Below are 24,821 nucleotides of genomic sequence, written 5' to 3' on the forward strand. Positions count from 1 at the left end.
GGAAAAAAAAAAGAAGGGATTTTTTTTAATGCATTGTTAAGTATGTTTAGTACTATTGACAAGAACTTTACCAAGGGATCTTCCATGTAATGTTGTTTTGATTCTCTTGATGATACACTTTTTAAACTGTCTGGATTTATTTTCTTATTGCTTGTTAAGTCTCCTGTTATTCCTCTGTAGGTAAGAAATCTCTGCTACATGGTAAGCAGGAGAGAGAAACTGAAGTTGTCCCACAGTAAAGTTCATGAACAGGTCTTCAACTTGCAAGTTCAACTCATTAATCAGGAAATGGCTGCAGGTAATCATATAAACGTAAAATATGTATAAATCCTGCCTGTATTTAAACTAAAACAGTGTATTCTCTTTATGTTCCTGCTTAGTGCCTTTAACATGTAAAAATGTCTTCAAGAATTTTCTTCAAGTACATAGTCAATAAAAGTAGCAACACAGAGAGAACTCTTAAATTGCTTAAAATATTTGCTTCAATATTTCTTTATTTTATGGCTCTTTCTGGGTATTTGCCTATTGCTTATCAATCAGTGTGGCATCCAGATAGCAGAAATGAGCTGGTGGTGATCTCCAGGTTTGTGCACCCTTGGGTTGCTGGTCCGTGGCACTGGTTCCCCACAGCAAGCTCTGTCCTGCTGGTTGGTTCTCCAGCTGAAAAAGCTTTTTTGCTTGCTGTCAGTAGTTGGTTTCTTCAGGCAAGAGAAAGAGTTGACTGATGGGAATTGCTGCTGCTCTCCTGTGCCTTCATGAGCAGCGCAGGTTTCTTAGCTTGCCATCTGCAGTTGCTCTCCTTCCTTCAAAAAGAGTTCAAGTACTCTGGTTATTAATAGTGACTAGTAACTGTTTAGGAATGCCGAGGTGCCAAACCCTACTCTGCCCTTCACATTTACAGCAACTTTTTAAGATAAGGAACACAGTATTTGGAAAGAGGAAGAGAGTATGCATACCAGTGTAATTACTGGGGTTTTTTTAATAGGAAAGGCAGCTATTTTCCTGTGTGAAATTAAGATCTCTCTGGTCTTTCAAGATACATACTTCACCAGTTTAGGGTGAAGTCTTTGTGCTTTTTTTCTCTGCTCCTGAAATGCTGGTAGGTTTCATTAGTACTGATAAGGTAGGTTTTTTTAAACTGTTTTAGCTCAGACTAGTACTTCGTGGAAGCACTGGCACTCTGAAGCTCCTTGCTTTTGTGCATAAATGCATTTTATTAGAAATGTCTACTAAGTTTACTCTATGTCTTTACAAATACAAGTGCTTTTTTAATGCTTATTATAATAGCTTGATACTTGCAGTGGGTGCTGTATGCATGTATTATCATAAATAACTCATATGTCGAGGTAAAAATTTTAGACTTTTAAAGCTTAGAGAATTTTATAATACAAAGCAGAGAGTTGAACCAAGTCCAAATTGAAACTCAGTTTGAAGCATTGTTTTTTCTTCATCCAAAACTGAATATGAACTTTTTTTACAGCTTTGTTGGAACAACTTCAGTCACATCTCAAAACTGGTTCAATTCGCTGGCTTAAAGCCCCGTAAAAAGGGCACATTGTTGTTTTTAGTGGAAATATTTAAATGCTTACCTAAATTCCAAAGTGGTGGATAATTTGGAACAGTTTGGTTTTCCCAGCTTCTCCTTAGTGTCCTAAAATAATTTCACAGTAATTATTTGCAAATGCTTCTTACTGTTGCATCACCTTATAATGGCCTATAAAACTTGTTACGGGTGACAAAAGAAATTACTGTTTTTAAAAGCGCCTTTTTTCTTTTTCTTCTGCTTTCTTGTCTCTTTCTCCTGTAGGCCATACCCTGACAAGTGCACTAGAGAACACACTGTTCTACCCACCTCCCAGGATCACCCTCAAGTTAAAAATGCCCAAATCAGCATTGGGAGACTGCAAAAATAACTCGCTGAAGCCTGGCAACAGACCGCTTTCTCCTGACAACAACAGCACTGTTTACAGCAAACGGAGTGTGCCAATGTCAAAGGAATCGTTCGAAATTAAAGCAAAATCTTATGCCAGGTATCAGCACGACAGCAGAAGTAACGGGTTGCTGGCAGGGATTGGCAAGCCTCGGAGCGAGGCAAAGGATTCTGGCCCCACGCAGCTGATGGAGTTTCACCGGGGCCAGCCATCCGGGAAGCCTTTAGCACTCCAGGCTGCTTTGCATGGACAGTCTTCCATTGGGAATGGGCGGGTGCAGCAGGAGAACTCAAGGCTGGTGTCCAAATCCAATGGTCTGATGGGCAGGGCTGGAGATGTGAGCCAGAGAGACAGCTCCAGCCAGACGTCCTACGAACAAGAGTCCGTGCTCACGGCTCACTTGGCCAGCCAGAGTGGATTCCGAAAATCCACCATAGAACATTTCAGCCGGTCCTTTAAAGAGGCTACCAACAGTCTGGTGAGGACCACGGAAGATCTCCGGTGCTGTGAAAAGCCAACGAGAAGACTTGCAACAAAAGATCGCTTGTGGAGCAAGCAGACACTTGAAGGTGCTCCATACCAGGACAATGATGGGTACTGTCCTGACTTAGAGCTGAGTGACTCTGAAGCAGAAAGTGATGAAAACAAAGAGCAAGTGAGGTTAAGACGAAGTAGCTCAGAGAGAGAAAGCCCAAGTAAGGACTTTGGAAGAGATTGTCACAATAGAAACAAAAAGAATATGATATCTCACAGTTCGGTACAAAGGTGATTAGAAGCCCCCACGGGGTAATTCAGCCTTTATGTATTCCAGCGTACCAGTGCAAAGCTCAGCATCAAAAGGTTCCAGAAAATAGTCTAGGACCTATGTTAGGAAGAGCTGCAGTAGGGGATGGGAGAGGGGAGAGAAATCAGAGTAGTTTTGTTCAACTGTGAATTGGTTTGCAGTCTTTGCAAGGTTAGCTCACTTATCCACAAAGTCATGTGGAAGTCGTGTGTTTTATCAGAGCGTAACATCTGGGAGAGCACAAGGCGTTAATTGTGCAAAAATTCAGGAAACCGCTTCCCCCTTGCCAGCTTAATGTGCGAGGCACCGTGTTCATGTGGAGTCAGTCTCATGGTGGTGGACAGGTTTTAAAGAAGTCCTTGCTTTGCTCTAACATGTTGCAAGAGACTGCAAACGGAGACACTGAAACTGCGTTGTTACGGCAGCTGCAGTATGGCTTTGATCCAGCAATGCACTTGCGGATGTGTTAGGAAGTTAAGCATGTGAGAAGTCCTGCTGGTTTCCCCCGGGAACGTTTGTGCTCAGATATCCGAGCACATGCCGATGTGCTCTGCTGGATCAGGCCCAAAGTGACTACTAAGTGACGATCCCCTTCTGCAGGAGGCTTCGAACTGCAGTGGCGTTTGCGGGCTCCCTGCGGAGGGCGGAAGCGGGCGTCGCTGGCGCTGCCAAACTCGCTGACCTCTAGATGTGCCCCCATTCCCTGCTTTTGCTGAAGGTTGTGTTTCTCTTCACAATAATTCTCTTATTTTGTAAATATACAACTTCTAGTACTTCAGTTTTTTTAATCTCTGTACATAGATGCTTGTTGTGGGATGCACTTGTAAATATTTTACCCAGCTAACAAGTACAGATGGCTAATTTTGTGGATAGTGTTTACAAAAGTAGATGTACTACTTCAAAGAAAAATGCTATTTGACTCTTACATTTAGGCAATCACCGGTGATGCCAGGTTCCTCTTGAAACTGAGATTTCATATCCAGAGGTGTTTTTACCTGGTATTTTTAAAGTCAGCTGAATTAGAAATAATTTTAGCTGAATTTTTTTTTCAGGTGCAAATTTTCAACCCTAGTTGCCTGAACACAGGCATAGGAGCCTTCTGGCATCTAGGTCTGTAAAATTCTAGCCAGTCATCATTTGGAGTATGATGGTTTAATTAATTATTTTTTTTTAAATTGCTTAAAATCTACTATTTTATTACACTGCTTTTCAACCTCTGGATCAGTTGCTGTTTCCCAGTCTAACACATCTTTTGTGTGTCCTTTAAAATCAGCAGTTGTTAAATAGTCGTTAAATTTCAGTCAGTACTGACTGAGGAGTCGAGAAGGGAAGGGAATGAATCCCTTTCTGTTTGTTTCAATGACAGGGATTTTTGTTTGAATGCAAACTAACTTATTGTTTTACAGATGGTGTTGTGTTGATCAACAAAGCAACTGCACTGTTTTTCTCTGAAATGCTGTACATTTCATAAACACACAACATCCTCTGTCCCCACATCACTGGCTGAAACGGCCCATAGGTAGTGTAGGGCAGGTCATACAGCTCTGTTGAGGGCTCAGTTTTGTCTAGAAACAAAAGGTGTCCCCCCCACAGTGAGGAGATGGCTATGCAGCATCTGAACAGCAACTCATTTCGCTTCATGGTTTTAATTTATTGCTTTTAGGTTGGGAAATGGCAACGACATTTTCAGATTTGTTTTAAACTTTGAAATCTCCCTAGTTGCAATAGGACTAGCAGGTCAGGGGCTGGAGGACTCTTCAGTAGTGAAATAATAAAAAAAAGTATACTTGGCCAATCTGCTCTGTTTGCTTCATGCATCTTAATTTTTTTTTTTTTTTTTTTTACTTCTTGATTTTATGTATATTTGTGTAATTGATCTTTCTAGAGCTGTATCTCCAAAATTATTTCTTTTGGTGTAAATATGCAGTAGCAATTTAGGTTTCCACATATTTTATTTTAATGGGAAATGCTTTGTGTTCTAAGCCATGGGTCATTCAGAATAAGTAAACAAATGTCTGTTCATTTGTATTCCGGTTCTGATTCTCTTAGTTCTCCTTCAATATTTATTAGTAATCCTCTCTCACTGGCCATGAAATTTTACGAAGCTTTTATTGGGAACACTTATCTGGGAGGTCAGCAAAGTGTTCATGTTATTTTGTGGCTGGAAGCATATGACAGAAGAGAGAGGAAAATGGTGCTTCAGCAAAACTCAGCGTTTCTGCTCTTCTGGGGTTATCAATTCAGTTGTTTCCAGTCTGGGCAATGGTTTTGCTAATTTTTACATTATTTTAATAGACATATGAAGGAGCCCTTGGTTATGTAGTTCTCAAGTATTGTCCCCAAAGTGCATTTGCTAGTTTTTATTGTGCGTTCGGTGGCTAACTGTTTGAAGTATTACCTCTTAACCTTATTTGTCAAATTTTTTTTGTGTTTTTGCATTTTGTTTTATATATATAAATATATATATATTCAATTTTCCAATATGGACTCGGTCTTTTTCAGATGTCCCCTTTTTACAAGTACTTTTTCATTAAATTATGAAACTGCTAACAATATTTTCATTTGTTGTGATTTATTCAGGGCTTTACCCTCTGTGTCTGGCAGGCTGTGAAACTCATCAGTACTGTGTCCATCAGGAGTAAATTATTTCTGCAGATTTGGCAATACTTTAATAAGTTAAGTATCCAGGAAAACCCTTCCCCTTCAGCCTCCCAGAAAAGAGTCGCTGAGCACTAATTTGCTGTGCAAAGCAAATAGTGCAAGCCTGGCTTTTGTTTCTGCCTAGCTGAGCAAATGTAACAGACCATTTGCTGCCCTGGCCTCACTTTTCAATGTATTTGCTTATGCTGTAGTATGCCTGGTTTTCCCTGCTTGGACAAAGTGAGTTACAGAGGAAGAGCCGTAGCCAGGCCTTCTGTCTGATCCCTCTTGTAACCCCGCAGACGTGTGCAGCTGAACGCTCACCAGCCCGCTGTTGCCATCTGCGTGCAAAGGACAAAGCAGGGCGAGCAGGTTCCTGGGCTCGTGTCGGCTTCTTGTGGGTTTTACCCGACCTTTTGCTGTAGTTCCCCCTGCTTCCACAGGCCGGTGCTGTGAGGTACCTTGCTGGCACAGGGGAGCTGCTCCCCAGCCTAGAGCAGGGAAGAAGGCAAAACGAGAAGGTGGAGAGAAAGGTGCTGGGGTAGCTGCACAACTGATCCCATAGCATCCCTCCTCTGCCTGGCTCTGCAACAGGCAGCCTTCAAGAAGGATGGGATTTGCAATGTGGGTGTTGCAGGCAGCAGTGACCCTCCTGCTTCTGCAATGGGTCTGGCAGCAGCAGAGTGAGTCAGAACTGAGCAGCCAACAACACACTTCTGGACTGGCTTAAGGACTGGAGTGACTGAGCAGGTGGCCCCAGGCAGGCTGGAACTGGAGCTGGAGAAAGCTTGGGTGAAATGGAGCTCAAGTCCCTCAGCTGAAAAACAAACAGGAGGTAAAAAAAGGGGGAAAGGCAATAAAGGTGCAGATAGAAGGGAAGAAAAACCAGGACTAGGAAGAAGCAGTAAGCATTGGACTGCCAGTTGTTTTTCAGGACCAAGATTTCTTCTTCCCTAAAGACATCTTGCAACAGATACCAGCAACGGACTTCCTTGTTTTGACTTTCTGACTGGTGGCTTCTAATTCCCTCTGCACATACAGTCTGCTTGTGGCTGGGATGTGGGAAAGACAGGGCCAAGGAAAGAGATTGGTATCCATTAATTTGGAAACAGCTACTATTGGTTTGTAGAGTCTTTTCATGTAACTGTGGTTATTTGTTGATGGTAACGTGGCTAAGGACTAACTGGGGCTGCACAGTGGCTCTGAGCACCATCATTTCTGCATTTATGTTTCTGCCCTGAAAGAAATGTTTCTCAGTTGTGTATATAACTTGTGGAGTGTTTCCTTTGCACCATGAATCTGAAACCGTAGAAGGACAAATGACAAATGTTTAGCTATTCCATGTAAGCCTGAAACATTCCCTTGATTTCAATGTGGTACATCTGGCTACCTGGCCTGGATGTAGAGGCTGTACTGCAGACGCATGATGTGTATCTGATACCTGGGAGGGACCCAGTGTTCAAAGCCTGCCTCTGTGAGCTGTGAAGATAATCCAGCGAAACTACTCATTTTGATCGTTGGGAATTGTGACGATCCCAGTACTCGTAAAGGTTTAGCACTGCAGGGAATTGACACATCTGTTAGGAAAACATGCTTTTGATGCGAATTAAGGAACAAAAGCTGCTTGCACAACCTGGGAGCTTGGCATGCAAGGGAAAAATACTGGGGATGGGCAGAGATGGAAAACAATAGAGTGCCTCAATGCAGCTTCCTTAGGAAGAAGTGAAGACACACAGACTTCTGGGCTCTGGTTTCATGAGAGATGCCCTGCCTACTGCTGCTTCTGAACCTTCCTTTTACACCAGCTTCATGGCTGAACAGACTTCTGCCACTCCTGGGGTGCAACTCTGCAATACGTCCCTCTTGCAGAGATGATCCTGGGATGACTGCTGCCAGGCTCTGCTCCTAAGTCAGCAACATCTAGCGGGATGTGACAGGTGGATTAAAGTGACTGCAAGCACAGCCTTCTGAAAGAAAATGTTACATAGCAGTTGGGTAAGTTGTTTGAAAACAGCAGATGAGCAAGCCTATTTCTGTTCCTCAAGTTAACCCCCTCTGCAGAGAGCTTGGATAAATTTGTGTGACCACGTGGTTGTAGAAGGAGAAGCAGCCTCAGATAGCTGCTCATTAGTTTCCCTGCCTCTGTGTGTGCAGCTTCCAGATAATCTTCCTTTTTCCAGTAGGCTTCTTTTGTCTGGGACAACCTCCTGGATCCACTTTGCCCTGCCCTTTCTCTGGGACTCTTCTTTTGTTTCAGGCTGGGCAGACCCTCTCTGCCTTCCATTGCTTTCTCAGCAGCCCTGGAGCTGGGTATCTGCCTCGCCTTGGCTGCTTTATCTGATACATTGTTTTAAATCTCTGGGTAGGCTCCATAATGACACCTTTATGGTTTATTTTGGCTTAAACATCCTGAAGGCATTTTTTCCGGTTTCTGCTGTGTTTCCTCAGGTGCTGCTCCACCCACCCTAGCCCCAGGAAAGAGCACTGGGGAGCAAGACACAAGTTGTATTGTGACAGTTCCATAACAGTTCCAGAGTAGTTCTGCTCACCAAATCAGTGGGCCAGTGTCCTGAGGAAGAATTTAAAACTTAGCGCAACAGCAACGTAAAAGGAAGATGCCATCAAGAAATCTCTTGGTCATCTGAGAGCTCTTGAGCTTGTGACAGACTTCAAGAGTAGTACCTGTAACAAGAAAAAAGTTAGATACCCTGGGAACTGCAGGCCCTAGTGAGGGAATGAGTCATCTGAGGGGGAAAAACGTCTCTCAACTAGCCCACCCACTTCACCTGAAACCACGGTGTCTGGTTGCATTCCTTTGTAGTTCCTTATCTCAGAAGGGTGGTGCTGAGTAGTTTGGGAACCCCTGTCACTGGCATTTTAGGCTCCATTTGCATCTGGTTGAATGGAACCTGAACAAAGTGCTTTCCCTCCTTAAAACTAGCTCAGCTATTGTTCTGTTGTCTCCTCTAAAATGAAGTACGGGCATTATTTTATCCTTTTCCTGATTATTCTACAACAAGCCAGATTATCTCTCCTTGTTAAAGGAAGCACAGAGGCCTAAAAACTGGATGAGCCAGGTGATGCAGGTACTAATAAGCAAGTTGTAGTTTACACTCGTTACAAATGGCTAGTACATAAACCAGACTTTCCTCAAATTGTCTGGTTGATCATCTTAAATTAGGCTCTGAGAAGTCACCGTAAATCTGCAGTTAATTTGAAATTTATTTTTGATTAGGCCAGAAAAAGGATTTGCATGCCTGTAAGCTGCAAACACTGGAAGTACTGTTGCTAAATCAGTTATTTGAATGAAAGATGCTGCCTTTCCCTGAAGTCCTGGCTCTGTTGCATGACCTCTGTTGTGACTATAAGTTTGCAGCTGCTGTAGCACATATCAATGCTCTTTTTTTTTTTATCCTGAGGCAAGCAAAATGCAAATCCAGGTCACATGGGATACAGAGAGCAGAAAAGTAAGGCATTAATGAAAAATGTCTTGGCTGCGCTCCACTGAAGAACGCTTTCTGAAGCACCCTGTTGCCCAACTGCTCCCGGTGCAGAGCAGAGGTCTGGAGAGGCACAGGCTGGGAACTCCAGTTTTGTGAGGCAGCTTAAGGGAGCAGAAACTTGCACCTGTTGGTGCTCCCATGACAAAGAAGTTGGAGGTGCACCTGTAACATTGTGAGGGTCTTGATGAAGCACTGGGGAGGCTGGCTGCAGTGGAAAGGATCACACGTTCACTTATAGCATTGTATTCTTAAGTGAGAGATGCTTTTTCATGAGCCTGTGGCCAGTACAGAAGGAATTTGCTGAAAGAAGTCTGTGTAATGAATTGTAATAAGTACAGGGCACAATTGTCATTTTTGTGAAAACTAGTCTTGTGTAATGAATTGTAATAAGTACAGGGCACAGTTGTCATTTTTGTGAAAACTAGTCTTGAAAGGCTAAATACTTCAGTATGACTTCATGGTGATTTGGTGCAATCCTTTGTAAAAAAGATTCCCTATTTGAGATTCTTAATCCATTCTGCATTAACTTGTGTGACAGTGGTAAGTGTTAGACACATAAATTAGTCAATGGGCACAGGTCTGCTGGTGCCACCTTCTCCCAAGCAGACATTTGCAAATGGGAAAATGGACTGCTTTGGCAAATGTTTTATGTTTAAATACACAAATATGATCATCCAGGCTAGTAAACAATTAAACTTCTCAGCAGTTTGATCTCTCCTGGACCTACTTGTTGCTTGCTAACAAATAAAACTTGATCTGGACACACAAGCCAATTCCAAGAACTGTATTTGGCTGCAAACAAGTGCACAGCAGTGCCAACTATTGCTTTCCAGCCAACTGATTGCAGTGACTGATTTTGTCTTTCTCCCTCTGCTCTTGCTCAATGTTTTTTGCTTGTCCCTCCATCTGTGCACCCCCAAATGCAGTATTACCTGCCAGTGGAGAATTCCCATGTGTCCACTCTGGTTGCCCCAATGGATTTAATAGGTTTGCTCTGAAGTAGTGGCTCCTTGGGCTCCCCTGCCCTTGGCGCAGTCCCCGCTCTCAGCTGCACCTCGCCCATCTGCAGAGGAGGCCTGACAGACTCCATACTCGGAGGCAGCTCTTGGGGCACAGACATCTGACTGTGGCATTTGCACTTTGTACCAGCTGTGGATAAGGCCTAGAGCCCTCCCAACTTCAAGCAGGAAGGAGGACTAACAGTAATAAAGACGAAAGGTGAAGGAAAAAAGATGAGGATTGCTCTAAAGATGAAGAAATAACAGGATCAGTCTCATAAAAGGAGAGAAGAACAACTTCAACTTTCCAGGAATGAGCAGAAGTAAAACCCAGTCTCTATAGCGCCTGAAATAGTCCAGCACCTCTTCTTGCCTACAGTTGTTGAGGGTGGGGGGATTTTTCCATCTCTGTGGTGCTCTGGGCTGTTCTCTAGAACTACTGAGCATTTCCTGACTGGCAAGAAAGGTAATGGCTTCTGGCAGGCTCAGGGAACCTGCAGGCTGGGGGAGGGCTGTGACTTCACCCTACAGGGCCTCCCACATCACAGATCTACTCTTTGTGTTCTTCATGATTGTAGGTAAGTAAGAATTCTGCTTCCCTGCTCCCTGCAAAGCAGGTGGAGTAAGTGTATGATGTGCACTACCATGTGGAATAAGTGCTGAGCTACCAGCGTGCCCTTTGGAAGCCACAGAGGTGCTGTGTAAGCTCCCTATCAGTCAGATTTGGAGGCCACACAGTAGACTTTGTGGCTGTGCTTCAACAGTGGGAAGTTCCCAGTGGGGAAGGCGCAAAGTAGCACAACCTTTGGCAGCCACCTCTTCTGTGCTCTTCTCTCCCACAGTAAACTTGTACTGGCAGAAGACATCATCTGATGCTCTCTGTGAAGGCACCCCAACCATGGATTCCTCCCTGTTCTACCTTTCAGCAAGCTTGGATCAGCCATTACAGAGAAGACAAAGCAGGGGTGCTGTCCTATGTAACTAGAGACCCAAGCTCAAAATACAAGGCACAGAGTGTGTGTTGTAACCTAGTACTTACAGAAGCTGTTAATTTTCTCCCAAGGTGTGTGCCAGCACACAGCTTGTTTTGATGCCTCCAAACCATGCTGGCAAATGCCTAAGTCAGCAAGGAGCAGAGAGATTGGTGAGGTGGGTTGAGGGTGTATCTCCTATTGCTGCTGGATTCAGTAAGCTCTTGCATCGTATCCCAAATGGCCTTGTAGTGTGCAAAGACAATGGGAGAGCAGTAAATGTGGCTAAGCTTTGTAAGAAGCAATAATTGTTCTTCCTTGTAGTTAATGAATTCTTTGCATGCATTTTTTAAAACGTCTGCATCTTCTTTCCATGTTGTAAAATGTATGGAAAAAAAGGACAGAGATGTGACACTTTTTTTCTGGGTGTTTTTCTGTGTTGGCTGTTGCTAATAATTTGCTTGTGTCAGGTCTGAGATGAAATCCTGCTATTTGTTGTACAGGCAGCAGTAGGACAGAAAGAGAAATTCAGTGCTAAGCACAGAAGGAATGCCATGGAAGCCTATAAAATAGAAGTCTTAACTGCTCAGATAAAGCCACAATAAGTTAATAAATATCACATCAGTGCTCTATCAAAAGAAGCGTACATGAAACACATGTTGGTAAGGTCATGTAGCCCATGAACTTTCCAAATATACCACTACTAGAAAAAATTGTGACCAAGTGAAGCCTGGGCTGTGAGCACCTGCTTTGTGAATAAAGGCAACCAAATAAAAATATTCAACAGGTGATAATTGCCAAGAGGGTGTATGATAACAAAGAGATAAATCTGTAAGAGGAGCTTTGTGGGGACTACCTCCTAAAAGACCATGCTGGATGCTTTGTGCTCACTGGTGTGCAGTACCCCTTGAATAATGGGGCTGCTACATGAGCTGGAAACCAAAGTCTGGGTGGGGGAGAAGTGAGTTTTGGAGCAGCTTAGTTAATTCTGGTTTGTGGGGACACAGCAGCAAGCCAGCCTGTGCCTGCCTTGTGCTCCTGAGTTTCCAGGAGGAGACACACAAGACACGCAGCAGTGAGCCTGAAGCCACTTGATGTCACTGATCCCTATGGGAATCACCAACTCCAAGTCAAAAGGCAATATGTCAGGATGCTGAAGAGGAGACCTGAGATATAAGACGTACCCACTGCTTTGAAACTTGAGGCCTGGGAGCCGTAGTGGCCATAGCACAGAGATAAGCAGGCACAACAGAGAGCTGTATCTGCAAATTTTGATGCCAGCTGTTTGCCTCGTGGCTTTGAAAGTTTTTGAGACTATACAGCACAGGGAGTAAAAGAGGGCACAGCATGCTGAAGGGCCAGGATTTCTGGATAACCAAGGTGCTGCTGCAGGAGCTGTTAAGGTTCCCTGATGCTGGAAGCCAGGGCCAAGGTTCTGTGGCAAGAAGGCAAGCAGAAACCAGGCCTTTTGGGAATCAGCCTCTCTGGGGGCTGAGAAACCTGGGCACTGCGGTGGGAAACTTCTCCCTCTTTTTCCGCTCTGCAGCTCTTGGAAGCGGTGTGTGGGGGGGGGGCGAGCCGCTGCTGCTTGAGCAGCCGCCCCCCCTCGCTCCCGGGGCTCGCCGCGCACGGAGAGGAGGATCCCGAAGGGCCCGGCAGGAGAGCCCGGCCCGCGGGGGGCCCGCCCCTGGCCAGGGGCCGCTTGCCGTGTCCGAGCCCGCTGCAGGAGCGGGGCGGGGAGCGGGCACGGCCGGGGCATGCGGGGGGCGCGCTTTGTTATTACGAGTTACCTGTATTTCTTGGTGTTCCTCTTCTCTCCCGCGTTCTCAGGCAGGTACCTCGGTACAAACACACTCGTGAGTGTACATGACACGGCGGCACACGCCGTGCGCCCCAGCAGCCGGGCGTGCGGGGGCGGGCCCGCCGGCAGAGCGGCCTTTCCCTCCCTGCGCCCGCATGCACCCCGCGATTTAATTTTTTCCCTCCTTTTTATTATTTTTATTATTGTCCCCTTTTTTTCCTTTTTTTTTTTCTCCCCCCCCCCCCCATTCCCGTTCGTTGGTCCCCGCAGGCCGTGGCGGGCCCGGGGGTAACACACGGTGACGATTCCCTCCGCAGGCCATGTCGTCCGTCAGGATCGAGTGCGTGGCCAAGGAGGGCTGCAGGATCGCGGAGTCGCCCGTGTGGGACGAGAAGGAGGGCGCGCTCCTGTACGTGGACATCACGGGTAGGAAGGTGTGCCGCTGGAGCCCGGTCACCAGGCAGGTGCAGGCCATTCCTGTGGGTAAGGAGCCGCTGGAAAACCCCCTCTGTGTGCGGGAGCTGCGTGTTGTGTCCCTTGGCAGCTGCACGGTGCTCAGAGCTGGAGACCTTTTTCTACAGCTGGGGTTTCCCAGGCTGCCAGCACACTGGGACTATGTACAGACACTAGATATAGACCAGAGGTAGCTCTGGAGACTTCCCCTATGATTTTGTGCTACTGGGTTATGTTTGATCTATTTTTTTTTCCTGTAAGTTGTCCACAACTCGCTCTCTTTTGTTCCCACTTTGTCCCAGAAGTAACACTCTTCTGTTGGTGTTTATAGTAGTTCTGATTTGAATGATTAATGCTCATAATATTTTCTCTATTGAAAGATTTCCAAAAACGATTTAAGAAGTTGATACTTTTTTTAAGGTAATGGTGTCACCAGTTACAGTCTCAGTGGTTTGAGTATTTATTCCAGAAAGGAAGAGATATGCTAACTCTTAGAAAAAAAAGGATTGCAGATTTACTGCTGGATGTGATAAAGTAAATATTTGTGTTGGGAGACAGCTCCTTAAGTGATTTCAGTACAATTTATTATTTTCTCATGTTCAGTAACAGTTGGTGAAAATCAATTTTGCCTACCTGTAAGCTGTTCTCATTATTCACTAGAAACTGATCTGAGCTTATCTGCCTTTCAAATTACTGTAGTTTCCCATTTTAGGATGAGAGAAGGCCTGATACTAATTTTGGAAGAGTTGCTTCCCAAACTTACTTCCTCTTAGTTTAGCTGAGGGAGTATGCTTCTTCTTGCCTTTCCCCTCAACTTGATCTGCTCTCAAAGGTGTAATCTTTTACTTGCGGCCTCTAGAGATGTGGAAGGGAGAGCACACCACATTTTATTGTTTCCTCTCTTTAGTAATAAAATAGTTATGGTTAATAGCTGTGCCTTTGGGAATGCCATGATTAAAAGACAAAAAAAAAAAACCAACCCCCAAACAATCAAAGAATGCCATGTGATTATAGTAGTGGGTCTCCTAAGTAGAAACGAAGAGAGAAATTATTCATTATTATGCTTATAGAGAATTACAACGACCCCATGCTTAGAAAAAACTTCTAATGCCCTTTTTGACTCCGCAGGGGAAACATCGTAAATGCATAACTGGGCCTGGAGGGGAGACCTTATAGTCAGTTTTCTCTTGGGCATAAGATGGTGCTGCAAATCAATCAGTTCCTGCAGGTGCTGCTTTAACAAAGCCCTCCGGGGTCACAGCAGACTGAGCTGGATGCATGGGCTGAGACACTGCCTGTGCTATGTTTGTTCAGTGAGCAGTAGGGTGGCTGCATCCTCATGCATCCCTTTCCTCTGGGGTGCTTTGTCAGCAAGGTAAGGGAACGTTCTTGTGGCTGTAGGGGCACCTGGATGTCCAACACCTCCAGTGGACAGCCGTGCTTCGGGGCTGCTCCCCCCAGGGTGGGAGGAAGGCCCTGGGGGCTGCCCAGATGGAAGGAGTCCTCTGAGCCATGGCCCCCGGCTTTTTCCTGGGAGAGCAAATGTAGACTTGCACTCCCATGCTCTGCTAGGAAAGTCCCTGCCACTGATACAGACAGAGAACCACTTTTATTGGTGTGGTTACTTGGCAATCCAAAGACCAGCAAAATTACTCTGTGTGGCAGGTGCCACACACGGCTGAGGGCACTCTGCTGCCCTCTGTCCTGGCACGGGAGGGAGGAATGGCACCTCAGTGTAAATGAGCCCAGACCATCAGCAGCCTCAGCTGCTACGGCAGAGCTTGCAGTCCAGGTGTGCATCTCCAGTGCTGGGGGCAAATAGCATTTGGGTTTCTGTCATGGTGGTACTGCTGCCAGGCCTCCAAGGGAAGGGGCATCCTGACCCATGAGCAAACAGCTGGAAAGGAGCAGTTCCTCTTAGTACCTAGTGGTGACTGGTGGTGGTTGTAAGTGTTTGTGAAACTATTACCTAATTATACCCCTGCAAAGCCATAAATACAAGAAATGTTTCAGTTTTAAATTTAAAAATTAGCAATTAGTCCCATGTATAGAAAATAATATGCCAGATTTTGTTGCCCTGCCTAAAGTTATTACTCCCTATATTGCATCTGATGTTAGGCTTTTACAGAAATGTTATCTTCACACTCACTGGGGTTTTTTTTTACTAATTCCTTTATAATAACCTGCAATTGAGGTTTTATGCATAATAGCTCAAGTGAGTGTAAACTAATCTGGAGCATTTACTAGTTTTCTGTTTTGTTTTAGCTCTTGGGAAGTCCTGCCACTCTTGGTGTGTTTTTGGTGCTGCTGGAGGTTTGTGCAGCACAGCAGAGTGTGGTGTGGGGGGGGTGTCTCTCCTGCCCACTGTGTCCTGTCCCAGTGCAGAGATACCCTGCCTCCATCACTGCAGGGCTCATTTATGCAGGAGCTGTGCTAAATAAACACAGTTGCTCTAGAGCTCTTGTGGCAATTGATTTTTCCCTTGGAGAGGGGGGAACCCACACAGTAAGCTATTGTAAAAAGTATATGTTCCTGTCCCCCTTTTTATACTTTTTTTTTTTTTAAATTCAGCTCCTAGCTCAGCTAGGTGCTGGTAATGATTATAGCTCCTGGTAGCAGTGGTAATACTCAAGTTCATATGACATAATCTGTTTCTATGTATTTAAACATCAATTTTGTTGGTAGAAAAGTAGGTTGTTTCTCTTGCCTGTGGTTTCACTGAGTTCAGGTTGCATGTCTAAAGTGGGCAGAAGAGAAATATCTCTTCACAGCACATCCCACTTTTCAATTTCACCCTTTTTCCAGATGCTCCTGTGAGCTCCGTGGCTCTCCGGAAGTCTGGGGATTATGTCATCACCCTAGGAACCAGGTTTGCTGCTTTGAAATGGAAAGAGGAGCTGGTAACCACCATCACTCAAGTGGACAAGGATAAAGCAAATACTCGATTCAATGATGGGAAGGTGGATCCTGCAGGGAGGTATTTCGCAGGTATGCTGCAGGCTCTTCCTTCCCTCTGGTGCTTGCTGGGTTTTGGTGATAACATGCAATGATCAGTCATAGCAAGTTTTCCTTCACAGTTAAGTGGTGGGGATTTTTTGTTGTCTTCAAACAGAGTTCGATCCCATTTACAAATCTATTTGTATCACCTGGGCACTATCTAATCTGGACTATTTTGTTTAAAAGAGGCCGACTATTTGGAGCCTGCCTAGTTTAAGATACTGGCCTTGCCTCTTCCCTGTCAGCTACTTGTTTTTTGAATACTGGAAGGGTGCCAACAGAAAATACTTTTCTAGTGAGAAATTTATTATACTGTGTGGTTTGTTCTTCATAAGTCAGAATTTTATTTCTAAAAACTAAGGGACCGTTCATCCTGGAGATGAGAAAGCTCAGGGGATCTTACCTGTATGTGTAAGTACCTGACTGGGGAGGGAGTAAAAAAGATGGAGACCAGACTCTGCTCAGTGATGCCCACTGAAGGACTAGAAGGAGTGGGCACAAACTGAAACTCAGTCAGTTCTGTATGGATGTAAGAAAATTCCTTTACTGAGGATGATCAAACAGTGGAACAGTGGTTGTCCAGAGAGACTGTGGAGTCTTCATCCGTAGAGATCTTCAACACCCAACACTGATGGGAGGAATCTGCAGTGTCTGACCCTGCTCTGAGCAGGGGGTGATCCTGGATGATCTCCAGAGGTGCTGTCCAGCCTCAGCTGTGATCCTGTCCTCCTGTTTTTTAAAACACCATTCTGTGCTCCTGCTGTGCCGTTCAGTCCCGAGGCTTACCTTAAATTGCATTTACCCAGCCTCTCCAGAGCTGGTCTCGGCTGCCAACTTCAAGCTGCAAAGATGAGATTTGCTTTAAAAGAGGCTTTAGTGTAAGACTCATTCTGAGGGAGGAGGTAATTTTTTTCCACTCTCTCAGCTCTACAAGACATCAAGATTTATTGTAACTTAAATGCTGGCCACACCTGTCATAATATATGAATGACTGAATACAACATTTTGCAGGAATCATGCTGCACACCATTTCTGCCCCAAAAATGTTCAACAAAAGAACAAAAGCTGTGTTTTGTCACTTTCTGCTAAGAGCAAGCACTTTGAAAATGCACCTTTTCCTTTTGACTCAGTTTCTTCCTTAAATTTCAGAAGCCATCTTCACTGCTCCCTTCTATGCTGGCAGTGTGATCATCATCATAGTGAGGTACTGCCCCCAGACCTGGAGGAGAGTCCATTCACTCTGAACCTGCTTCCTCCCCTTTGGCTCTTCACAGGTACAATGGCAGAGGAGATTCGTCCCGCTGTGCTGGAGAGACACCAAGGCTCTCTGTACACGCTCTTCCCTGACCTCTCAGTGGTGAGGCACTTTGACCAGGTGGACATTTCTAATGGGCTGGACTGGTCACTGGATCACAAAACCTTCTTCTACATTGACAGCTTGTCCTACTCGGTGGATGCTTTTGATTATGACCTCCAAACTGGAAAAATTGGTATGAGTGGTTGTATTCCAAAATAATTGTTTGTGCCTAAAGATTGTGATATTTGTTTCTGCTCTGGTTATTACACAGATGATGAGAGCTTTGGGAGCACTTATCCAGAAACCTCTTTAGAGCAAAACAACAGAAGACATATTAACATCTGTCTGTGCCTGCGTAGGCTTCTGGCTCAAACCAGTCAGGGTCGTTTGGTAATGCTATAAAGTATTTAAATTGCGTGGCAGTTTGAGTAGTAATCTGTACTACTGTTACTAAACACAAGGCGTATCTGATCTTCCAATGTGAAAAGGACAAAGTGTATCTCATCTGTCTGTTCCTGTGGCTGCGTGTTTCTTGTTACTGGCAGCACAGGCAAAGTGACAGCAAGCTTGTAGTCTTGTGCAAAACCTCTGCCAGCTTCTCTAGATATTTTTTCACTCTTCACCCTGTTTTGTTTTTTAAAATATAAGCTATTAAATGAAGATTCTGCAGAAAGAACAAGGCAACAACAGTAGCAGTAACTCAAAGCTTCCTTCATTAGTTTAAAACAAAACAACGCCTTAAGGGTTTCTACAAGCTTGGGCAAAAGAAAAATTCAGGTGACTTGGACTAGTAATTTGCTTTTGAGTACACGGGCTGAGGTATTTGCATTAAAAGAACACAGCCAATTTGATGTTTAGCTTTAAAACTCTGAATTTAAAGTAATTTTGGATGTAGCACCTTGTCCTAATGATTCTCTGCTATGGCTTACAACTGAGTTTTTCCTTAGGAAATAGGGTATTTCTCTCTCTCACTCGTTCTTGCTCACTCTCCGTGGGCAATCTGAAAATCCCCAGGAGCAAAAAGGAAACTCATTAAGAATATTGCTGCATATGAGAAACATTGAAGTTGTCAGAGCATGAAATAAACAATGTTGGAACGTTGAGTTTAATTTTATTTAATAACAGTGGTAAAAGTTCAGATAGAGTTGTTTGTTTTTAGGTTGATAGTATGCCTTTGAAATTGATGCCTTTCCTAACTCTGTGTTTATGTAAGCTCTCAGTTTATAGATCTGAAGGTCAGTTTTGTGTTGGAACAGTGATTATTGGCATGTTCCAGCAAACTGTTTGAAAAGTCTCCAGCTGGAGCAACCCATACCTGAAATTATTCAAACTGCTTTTAGAACAAGCAATTAATCTTATGAATATATCTAACATTAATTTATTCAGTTATTCATTTAATATTGCAAGTAGGGAACATGAGTGGTGCACTAGAAATGAATGCCAGAAAAAAGGATTATACTTTCAATGGATAGAAACTGACCCACAGGCTTTCATGCTGAGAAACAACTGTCTCGGGAAACAAACAGGCCAGCAGACACAATCTACTTCTTTCATGGGAAAAGAACTCAGGGCCTCAGCACAGCTTTTGAAAATAATAATACAAATAACTCTGCTGGGCTGTAACTGATAAAAATTTTAACAACTGTTTCACTCAGTTCTGTGGTTTTTCTAACCTGCAGGCAACCGTAGGAGTATATACAAACTGGAAAAAGAGGAGAGCATTCCTGATGGGATGAGCATTGACACAGAAGGAAAACTCTGGGTAGCTTGTTATGACGGTGGGAGAGTGATTCGCCTTGACCCTGAGACAGGTAAGTCCTTGCAAAAGATGGACTGGAATTTTGTGCTAAACAAAACAAAACAGGTGGAAATAAAAACAAGTGAGAGGTGGGGCTTTTTTCCCTTCACAGAAATGGTATATCTGCTCTTTTTTAAAAAACTGTGGGGTTTTGGTTTTTTTTTTTGCTTTTTATTGTTACTTTAAATGATTTTATGTCCCTGCTCTCAAAAATTACCTTTGTTAATAAGTCTCCTTTGTTCCCAGCATCTGTTGTGTTGGAACGGATAAAGTCGCTAAGGAGATCATCATTCTACTTGTGAATTGTTTGAGTTAGCATCCTATTGCATCCTCCAAAATTAAGACCAATGTTTACCTCTTTGATAAATGGGAAAGATGACTTAAGCCATTTTTGAGTCTTGTTTCTTCAGCTTAGTGTATTATTTTGGGCAGCCTACTGGATTTTATTACAAGTCCCACAGGACACTGATGCCAGCAACATATTTTTTATTGTTGAAAGTTATTTACACGATCAATTTTGCAATGAAATGATCAAAAAATGTTTAATGAATACCACAGCATTTTATCATTCCCGCAGTAATGTCTTGGGTGTGCCCATTGTCTGAGTCTGTCCTTCATTGCTGGTCTCATTTGGACTCCAATGATGTGCCAGGGATGATTTACTCTGGGTAAAAAACACATGTAAAGCACTTAAGGGAAACTGAACCACACTGGCTAGAAGGGGCCGCTGGGTGAGAATGGGAGCGTGATTTTGTCAGATCCCAGGCAGCACAAGTTTGCATCATGCAGCAGAAGAGCAACTGCACTGGGATGCATCTGGAGTCTAGTAGAAGTGTTGGGGAAGATGAAACAGGAAAACCTTGTAAATATGATTGCCTGACAAAAGATTTTGGGAATATGAAAACTACAGGCAACATCGAAATGAAAGCCACTTTTGAAATACCAGGTCTTAGTTACTGAACAACTGGAAAACAATGGTATGGCCACTGAAGATAATCCCCTCTTGATGGAACAATACCCTCTGCTTGCAAGCGGTCCAAGGGTCAGAGCAGACCCTACTAGCTCAGCAGAAGGGGTCCAAAGAGTAGTTTTTAGAAGTTAAGATGTAACACTCTATGGTAATATAAGAACTCTTATAGGCTGTATGTAAATGCTATAGGATTTGTATCTTGTATTAGATTGGTTAGTGACAATTAGAATATTCAGTACAGAAGATGATTTATTGTATTGTAACCAGGACTTCAGACACTTCTTTTCCTTACTCCTGCTCTTACTTCCACTCTCGCTCTTACACCCTCTCTCTCTCTCTCACCCACTCTCTCACCTGCTTACTCTCTTGGGCCTGCTCAGAGCTGAGTCTGGCAGCTCTGAGCAGTGCCCCAATACCCACGCCTTTACAATAAACCGACTGTGTCCCAAGACCTGCCTATAGAGATCTCTCCGTCTCCGTCCCGACCGAACACACCCGTAACCTACATAGAAGATTTGGGGTTTTGTGGGACTGTGGATTCAGGGACGCCAGTGCCTCGTCTGCAGCACACAGCAGAGCTGTGTGTGCACACGTGCACCAGCCTTTCTTCTGACTCTGCTGGAAACCTTTACTTGAGGCTCAGACTGTGCTTTCCCCCTCACCTTTTAATCTGTACCCATCCAAAGTCTTGCTAACCTGTGGGACTTCTGTTCTGCAGAGTATGCACCCCAGTGCTAGGGTGCTTCCTTCTCCTCCAGGGGAAGGAAGCTCCAGATGGGAGATGCCAGCAGTGCTTTGGCTTGTTTCTGGACCCACATCCTCTCACTTTGGTGGGCAGAGCCCTCCTTGGTGACATCCACCAGCCCTCTGAATACCGTTCTGGAGTATTAGACTCAATCATTTTTCCTCTCTGTTTCACTGTTTCCACCTTTTTCCTCCCTGGCCTTTTTTATTTCTCCCTGACCTTTTTTTTCCCTCCCTTTTTCCACTTGTTTTCCTTTTCCTTCTCCCTTTTGGAGGTGTTTTCATATGGGAAAGCTAGAGGCAATAGTGTCCATAAGCAGATGCACAGGGATAGTAAGAATATTGATGGCAGAGTACATATCCCTAATGCACTCCTAGTCCTTAACTATGCTCACAGATGGATGAGATACTGATGTGTTGGTAGTGTGTTTCTCAGTGTGTTTCTCTTCCATGAACCTGTTCTGTCTCCCCCCTCACCCATGCCATAGCACTTGCAGGGAACAGTGTTATGAAGTTTCACAGGATAAGTGTCCGTGTCAAAAAGAGCCACCTTTTTTTGTGACTGTCTCATGCTTACCTGCCCTCTCATGCTAGCATTTTAAAGTAATATCTAAAATCTTCAATTTGCTGAATTCTGAATGAATTGTCATTATTTAGGGAGATAACACAGACAGGCTTGAAGAGGATTCTCTGAAAGCCTCTCTTTTAACGCACAATAGCCATTAAGTGTGGCTTGAATGGCTATCAGCCAGTTGCAGATACATTCACTGATAAAGAGCTCATCTAAAGCACGTGAGGGATTTTCAGGTTTCAATGATAACAAAGCCTGGACTTTGTTTTTAGGGCAATGGGACGAGGAAACTTGTTTGTTTGGCATCTTTCCTAAGTAAGGTTTAGAGGTTCAGAATGAAACAGCTTTTTGGGTCTAGGCTTCTGTAGCAGAGATGGCTGCTGCCTTTAGATTGAGGGTGTGCTACAGGGAAGAGCTGATGGCTGGTGCCATGGGGTTTGCAAATGACTCAAAAGGGATGTCTAACTTACATGTTATCAAGTCTTGTTGTACCTTCTGATCACTTAGTGACCTGCTAGTTTTATTCTTTTAATTAGAATCCTAGAACCATTAAGGTTGGAAAAGACCTCTAAGGTCATCGAGTCAAACCATCAACCAGCACTGCCAAGTACACCCCTAAACCATGTCTTTAAGCACCACATCTACATGGTTTTTAAACACTTTCAGGGATGATGTTTCCACCACTTGCCTGGGCAGCCTGTTCCAATCCTTGACAACCCTTTCAGTGAAGAAAATTTTCCCTAATGCCCAGTCTAAACCTCAATTAAATATTTTACAGTTCTTCCTAATGATTGTTTTTAATATCCTTTGATTTTTATAGTGTCAAAAAGATTTGCTACATTTGTCTCTTCTATAGAGGCCAAGCACAGAGTAATACTTCAGATAGATTGTAGAACATCCAGGTGCAGATTTTCTTGGAACTCCAGGGAGACATTGCTCATCTCAGAGCTTTGTAAATGATACCTTCCAGGCTGTTATCCACTGAGAGCACTCTACAACTGCAACCAGTCTATCCCCTGGTCTTTGGGGCTCATGCCTCTTTTCCTACAGTTCATTTTTTTTTTTTGTTTTGAATGCCCTTCCCACTCACTTTCTCCCAGACTTGGTGTCAGTCAATTTCTAGGGCTCCCAACATCAAAGTTACTTTCCTGCTATTTCAATACATCACTAAAGTTAGTTGCTGTAAGGGGACCAAGCCCTTTACATATGCAGTTGGGAGGACAGAAAAATGACACATTTTGTAAGGAAATTCATGTGCTTTAGCATATTTCTAGAAAGAGAAACTCACAGGTACATCAAATAGGCATAATGGGAATAGGCTCTTACTGCCCAGGATTAGGAGAAATTTTGGGAAAATCTGCTGTAAGATGTCTCAACAAGCCTTCTGGTTAGGGCTGGAGATCTGTTCACTACCGTCATTAAGACCATAGCTGTTTGTTGGCATAGTAAGTGCATAGTATTATTTATGGTAGCGCTAGTTTCTTGTAAACATCAGACATGTCCCATGATCCCTATTTTATGGAAGCTTGATTTGAAAGACTATTGGAATTTCAGGAAAAACTTCTAGGAATTAATCTTCCTTAACTGCAGGCAGTAGAGGTGTAGCAGGAGGTTCGCCTCAGTAATGCTGCACGAGGTCTGCTCACTCCAGGCTGCCTTTGTAGTTAAAAGTAGAAAAGTCAGCAGGTCTAGGGTGTGATTCATGTGACCTGTTTTAGAGAGGAATCCTATCCCATTTCCATTGACTGCATGGACAGCCTAGATGACAAGCTCAGATATGTGTCTGTGCTGTGGATGTTAGTGCTTAATTAGAGGACAAACTGGGATTGGAATGGGATTTGTTTGTGGTACCTGAAACTTGTCAAACAATACATGATCAACAACAGGGCTCACAGAAGTCTGGTTTCTCCCTGTCTTGGTGCTCATCAGTCAGGATGGGACGTCCCCCAGCCCTGATTCCCACTTCTGCAGAACACCTGGCTCTGCAACAGTTATTTGCAATAATTTGTTTAAATTTCTTGATGTAAGTAGACAAACAGGAAACATCATGTGTGCTTTCCTTCAGGAAAAAGACTCCAGACTGTGAAACTTCCAGTTGACAAAACAACTTCCTGCTGTTTTGGAGGAAACGATTATTCAGAAATGTATGTGACTACTGCCACTGATGGGATGGATAAAGAGTGGCTTTCACGGCAACCACAGGCTGGTGGGATTTTCAAGGTGAATGATACTTTCTCCTTTCGTTTTAGAAGGCCATTTTTTCACTCTTGATTTTTTCAGGTAGCAAAGCAGTTGGGAGTGGTGGGAAGCTGGAAAAAGATAGCTGTTAGGACACTGATCATATATGTTAAGCTATTTGTATTTTTTGTTCCTGTTGTGGAAGGTTAAATGCATTTAGAGATTTGAAGATACTTTGGGGTTTAAACTTCGTAACAATAGTGATAGTGCAAATTTTCTATGCAATCATCTCTTTATACTTCTCCCTCTCCCAACACTGTTTGCATTTTCTATTTATTATGGAAAGGATGGGTAAATACTTACATGTCTTAATCAGTGGCAGATAAAAGCATCTGCTTTTATTTACTTTCTAGTTAATTATCACAAAGTTATCTCTTTAAACATTTGTTCTGCTGCGATTTGTTTTAAAGCTCTGCTCTTCTCTGTGTGTGCATGCCGAAGGTTACATTATGAACTGCAGAATTAAGGTTTAGCAGTGTCTAAGAGAAGAGGCTTTTGGGGAATGGACTCTGGCCTGTGATTACTGAGCTTTAGAGAAAAGAGCATGCATTGAAATTCCTAGCTGTGATAAGCTGATGGGTGCAAAATATAGTAGGATGTTACGTTGGCGAACACAGTCTTTTTCTCAGTTAAAGAATGTCTAGTTGTGTAAGGAAAGCAAATGTCTGATAATGGTGAATTATTGCTCTAATTTTTTTTTTTTCCCCTCTGTGTTTTAACAGATAACAGGACTGGGGGTGAAAGGAGTTCCACCATATCCATTTGCAGGTTAAATACACACTCTTCAGAAGGGATTAGAGAGGGCTGACATAAGCAAGACAAGTATGAAGGTCTTATTCTGGTGTTCAGCAGCTTTGCTTTGAAATCATGACACCATTATAATATTTCATCAGGAAAGGATGAAAAACTACTGAAATACATGGAATATTTTAAAACTGATCTTTTTTTCCCCTTTAAACTTACTTTAAATATATGATGGTACTTCTACTGTTTGCTAAAAAGATTGTCATCCTAATAAGCTACTGTTGTAATTCTATTTTATGATTAAATAATATTTTAATATCTTTTTATTTCGTATTCTTCTGTCTCATTTGCAACTTATGTTATATTGTTTTACTGATTAAA

The 24,821-nt window shown here is 43.5% G+C and overlaps 2 protein-coding genes and 1 long non-coding RNA gene across 11 annotated transcripts in view; 2 read left to right on the plus strand and 1 right to left on the minus strand.

The window, feature by feature from the left end:
- Nucleotides 1-5,270, plus strand: part of JADE3 (jade family PHD finger 3) — a 65,946-nt gene extending 60,676 nt beyond the window's left edge. For all 5 annotated transcript variants that reach the window (XM_042041547.1, XM_042041571.1, XM_042041553.1 and 2 more), the window contains 2 exons: nt 181-298; nt 1,808-5,270. In XM_042041547.1, the coding sequence (XP_041897481.1) occupies nt 181-298; nt 1,808-2,700 (1,011 nt within the window). In that variant the 3' untranslated portion in view covers nt 2,701-5,270. The remainder of the gene's footprint in view (nt 1-180; nt 299-1,807) is intronic.
- Nucleotides 215-12,788, minus strand: LOC121670829. 3 transcript variants are annotated; one of them, XR_006018295.1, is made up of 4 exons: nt 12,618-12,788; nt 7,905-8,037; nt 1,590-1,651; nt 215-803 (listed from the first exon to the last, which is right to left on the minus strand). It is a non-coding gene; the product is annotated as an uncharacterized LOC121670829 (long non-coding RNA). The 3 variants fall into 3 exon arrangements; XR_006018297.1 differs by lacking the exon at nt 12,618-12,788 and adding an exon at nt 9,791-11,746; XR_006018296.1 differs by lacking the exons at nt 215-803; nt 1,590-1,651 and having other exon boundaries at nt 7,728-8,037.
- RGN (regucalcin) lies at nt 12,559-24,766 on the plus strand. 3 transcript variants are annotated; one of them, XM_042041595.1, is made up of 7 exons: nt 12,559-12,657; nt 12,946-13,111; nt 15,887-16,069; nt 17,353-17,568; nt 19,055-19,186; nt 23,524-23,678; nt 24,419-24,766. In XM_042041595.1, the coding sequence occupies exons 2-7, from the start codon at nt 12,949-12,951 to the stop codon at nt 24,467-24,469; spliced, it is 900 nt and encodes a 299-aa protein (XP_041897529.1). In that variant the 5' UTR covers nt 12,559-12,657; nt 12,946-12,948; the 3' UTR covers nt 24,470-24,766. The 3 variants fall into 3 exon arrangements, with proteins under 3 accessions (XP_041897529.1, XP_041897537.1, XP_041897546.1); XM_042041603.1 differs by having other exon boundaries at nt 12,585-12,683; XM_042041612.1 differs by having other exon boundaries at nt 12,644-12,661.
- The last annotated feature ends 55 nt before the right edge of the window (nt 24,767-24,821 follow it).

This window comes from Corvus kubaryi, unplaced genomic scaffold (assembly GCF_017639235.1).
Source record: "Corvus kubaryi isolate FWS band 111438036 unplaced genomic scaffold, C.kubaryi_AGA036_p1.0 133, whole genome shotgun sequence".
Classification (NCBI taxonomy): Eukaryota; Metazoa; Chordata; class Aves; order Passeriformes; family Corvidae; genus Corvus; species Corvus kubaryi.

Bases quoted from the DNA above. Each gene is read 5' to 3' on its own strand.
- RGN (XM_042041603.1), top strand. From the start codon at position 12,585: ATGCGGGGGGCGCGCTTTGTTATTACGAGTTACCTGTATTTCTTGGTG. The intron at 16,070-17,352 runs GTATGCTGCAGG...GGCTCTTCACAG, and splicing joins TGCAGGGAGGTATTTCGCAG to GTACAATGGCAGAGGAGATT. The intron at 17,569-19,054 runs GTATGAGTGGTT...TCTAACCTGCAG, and splicing joins CCTCCAAACTGGAAAAATTG to GCAACCGTAGGAGTATATAC.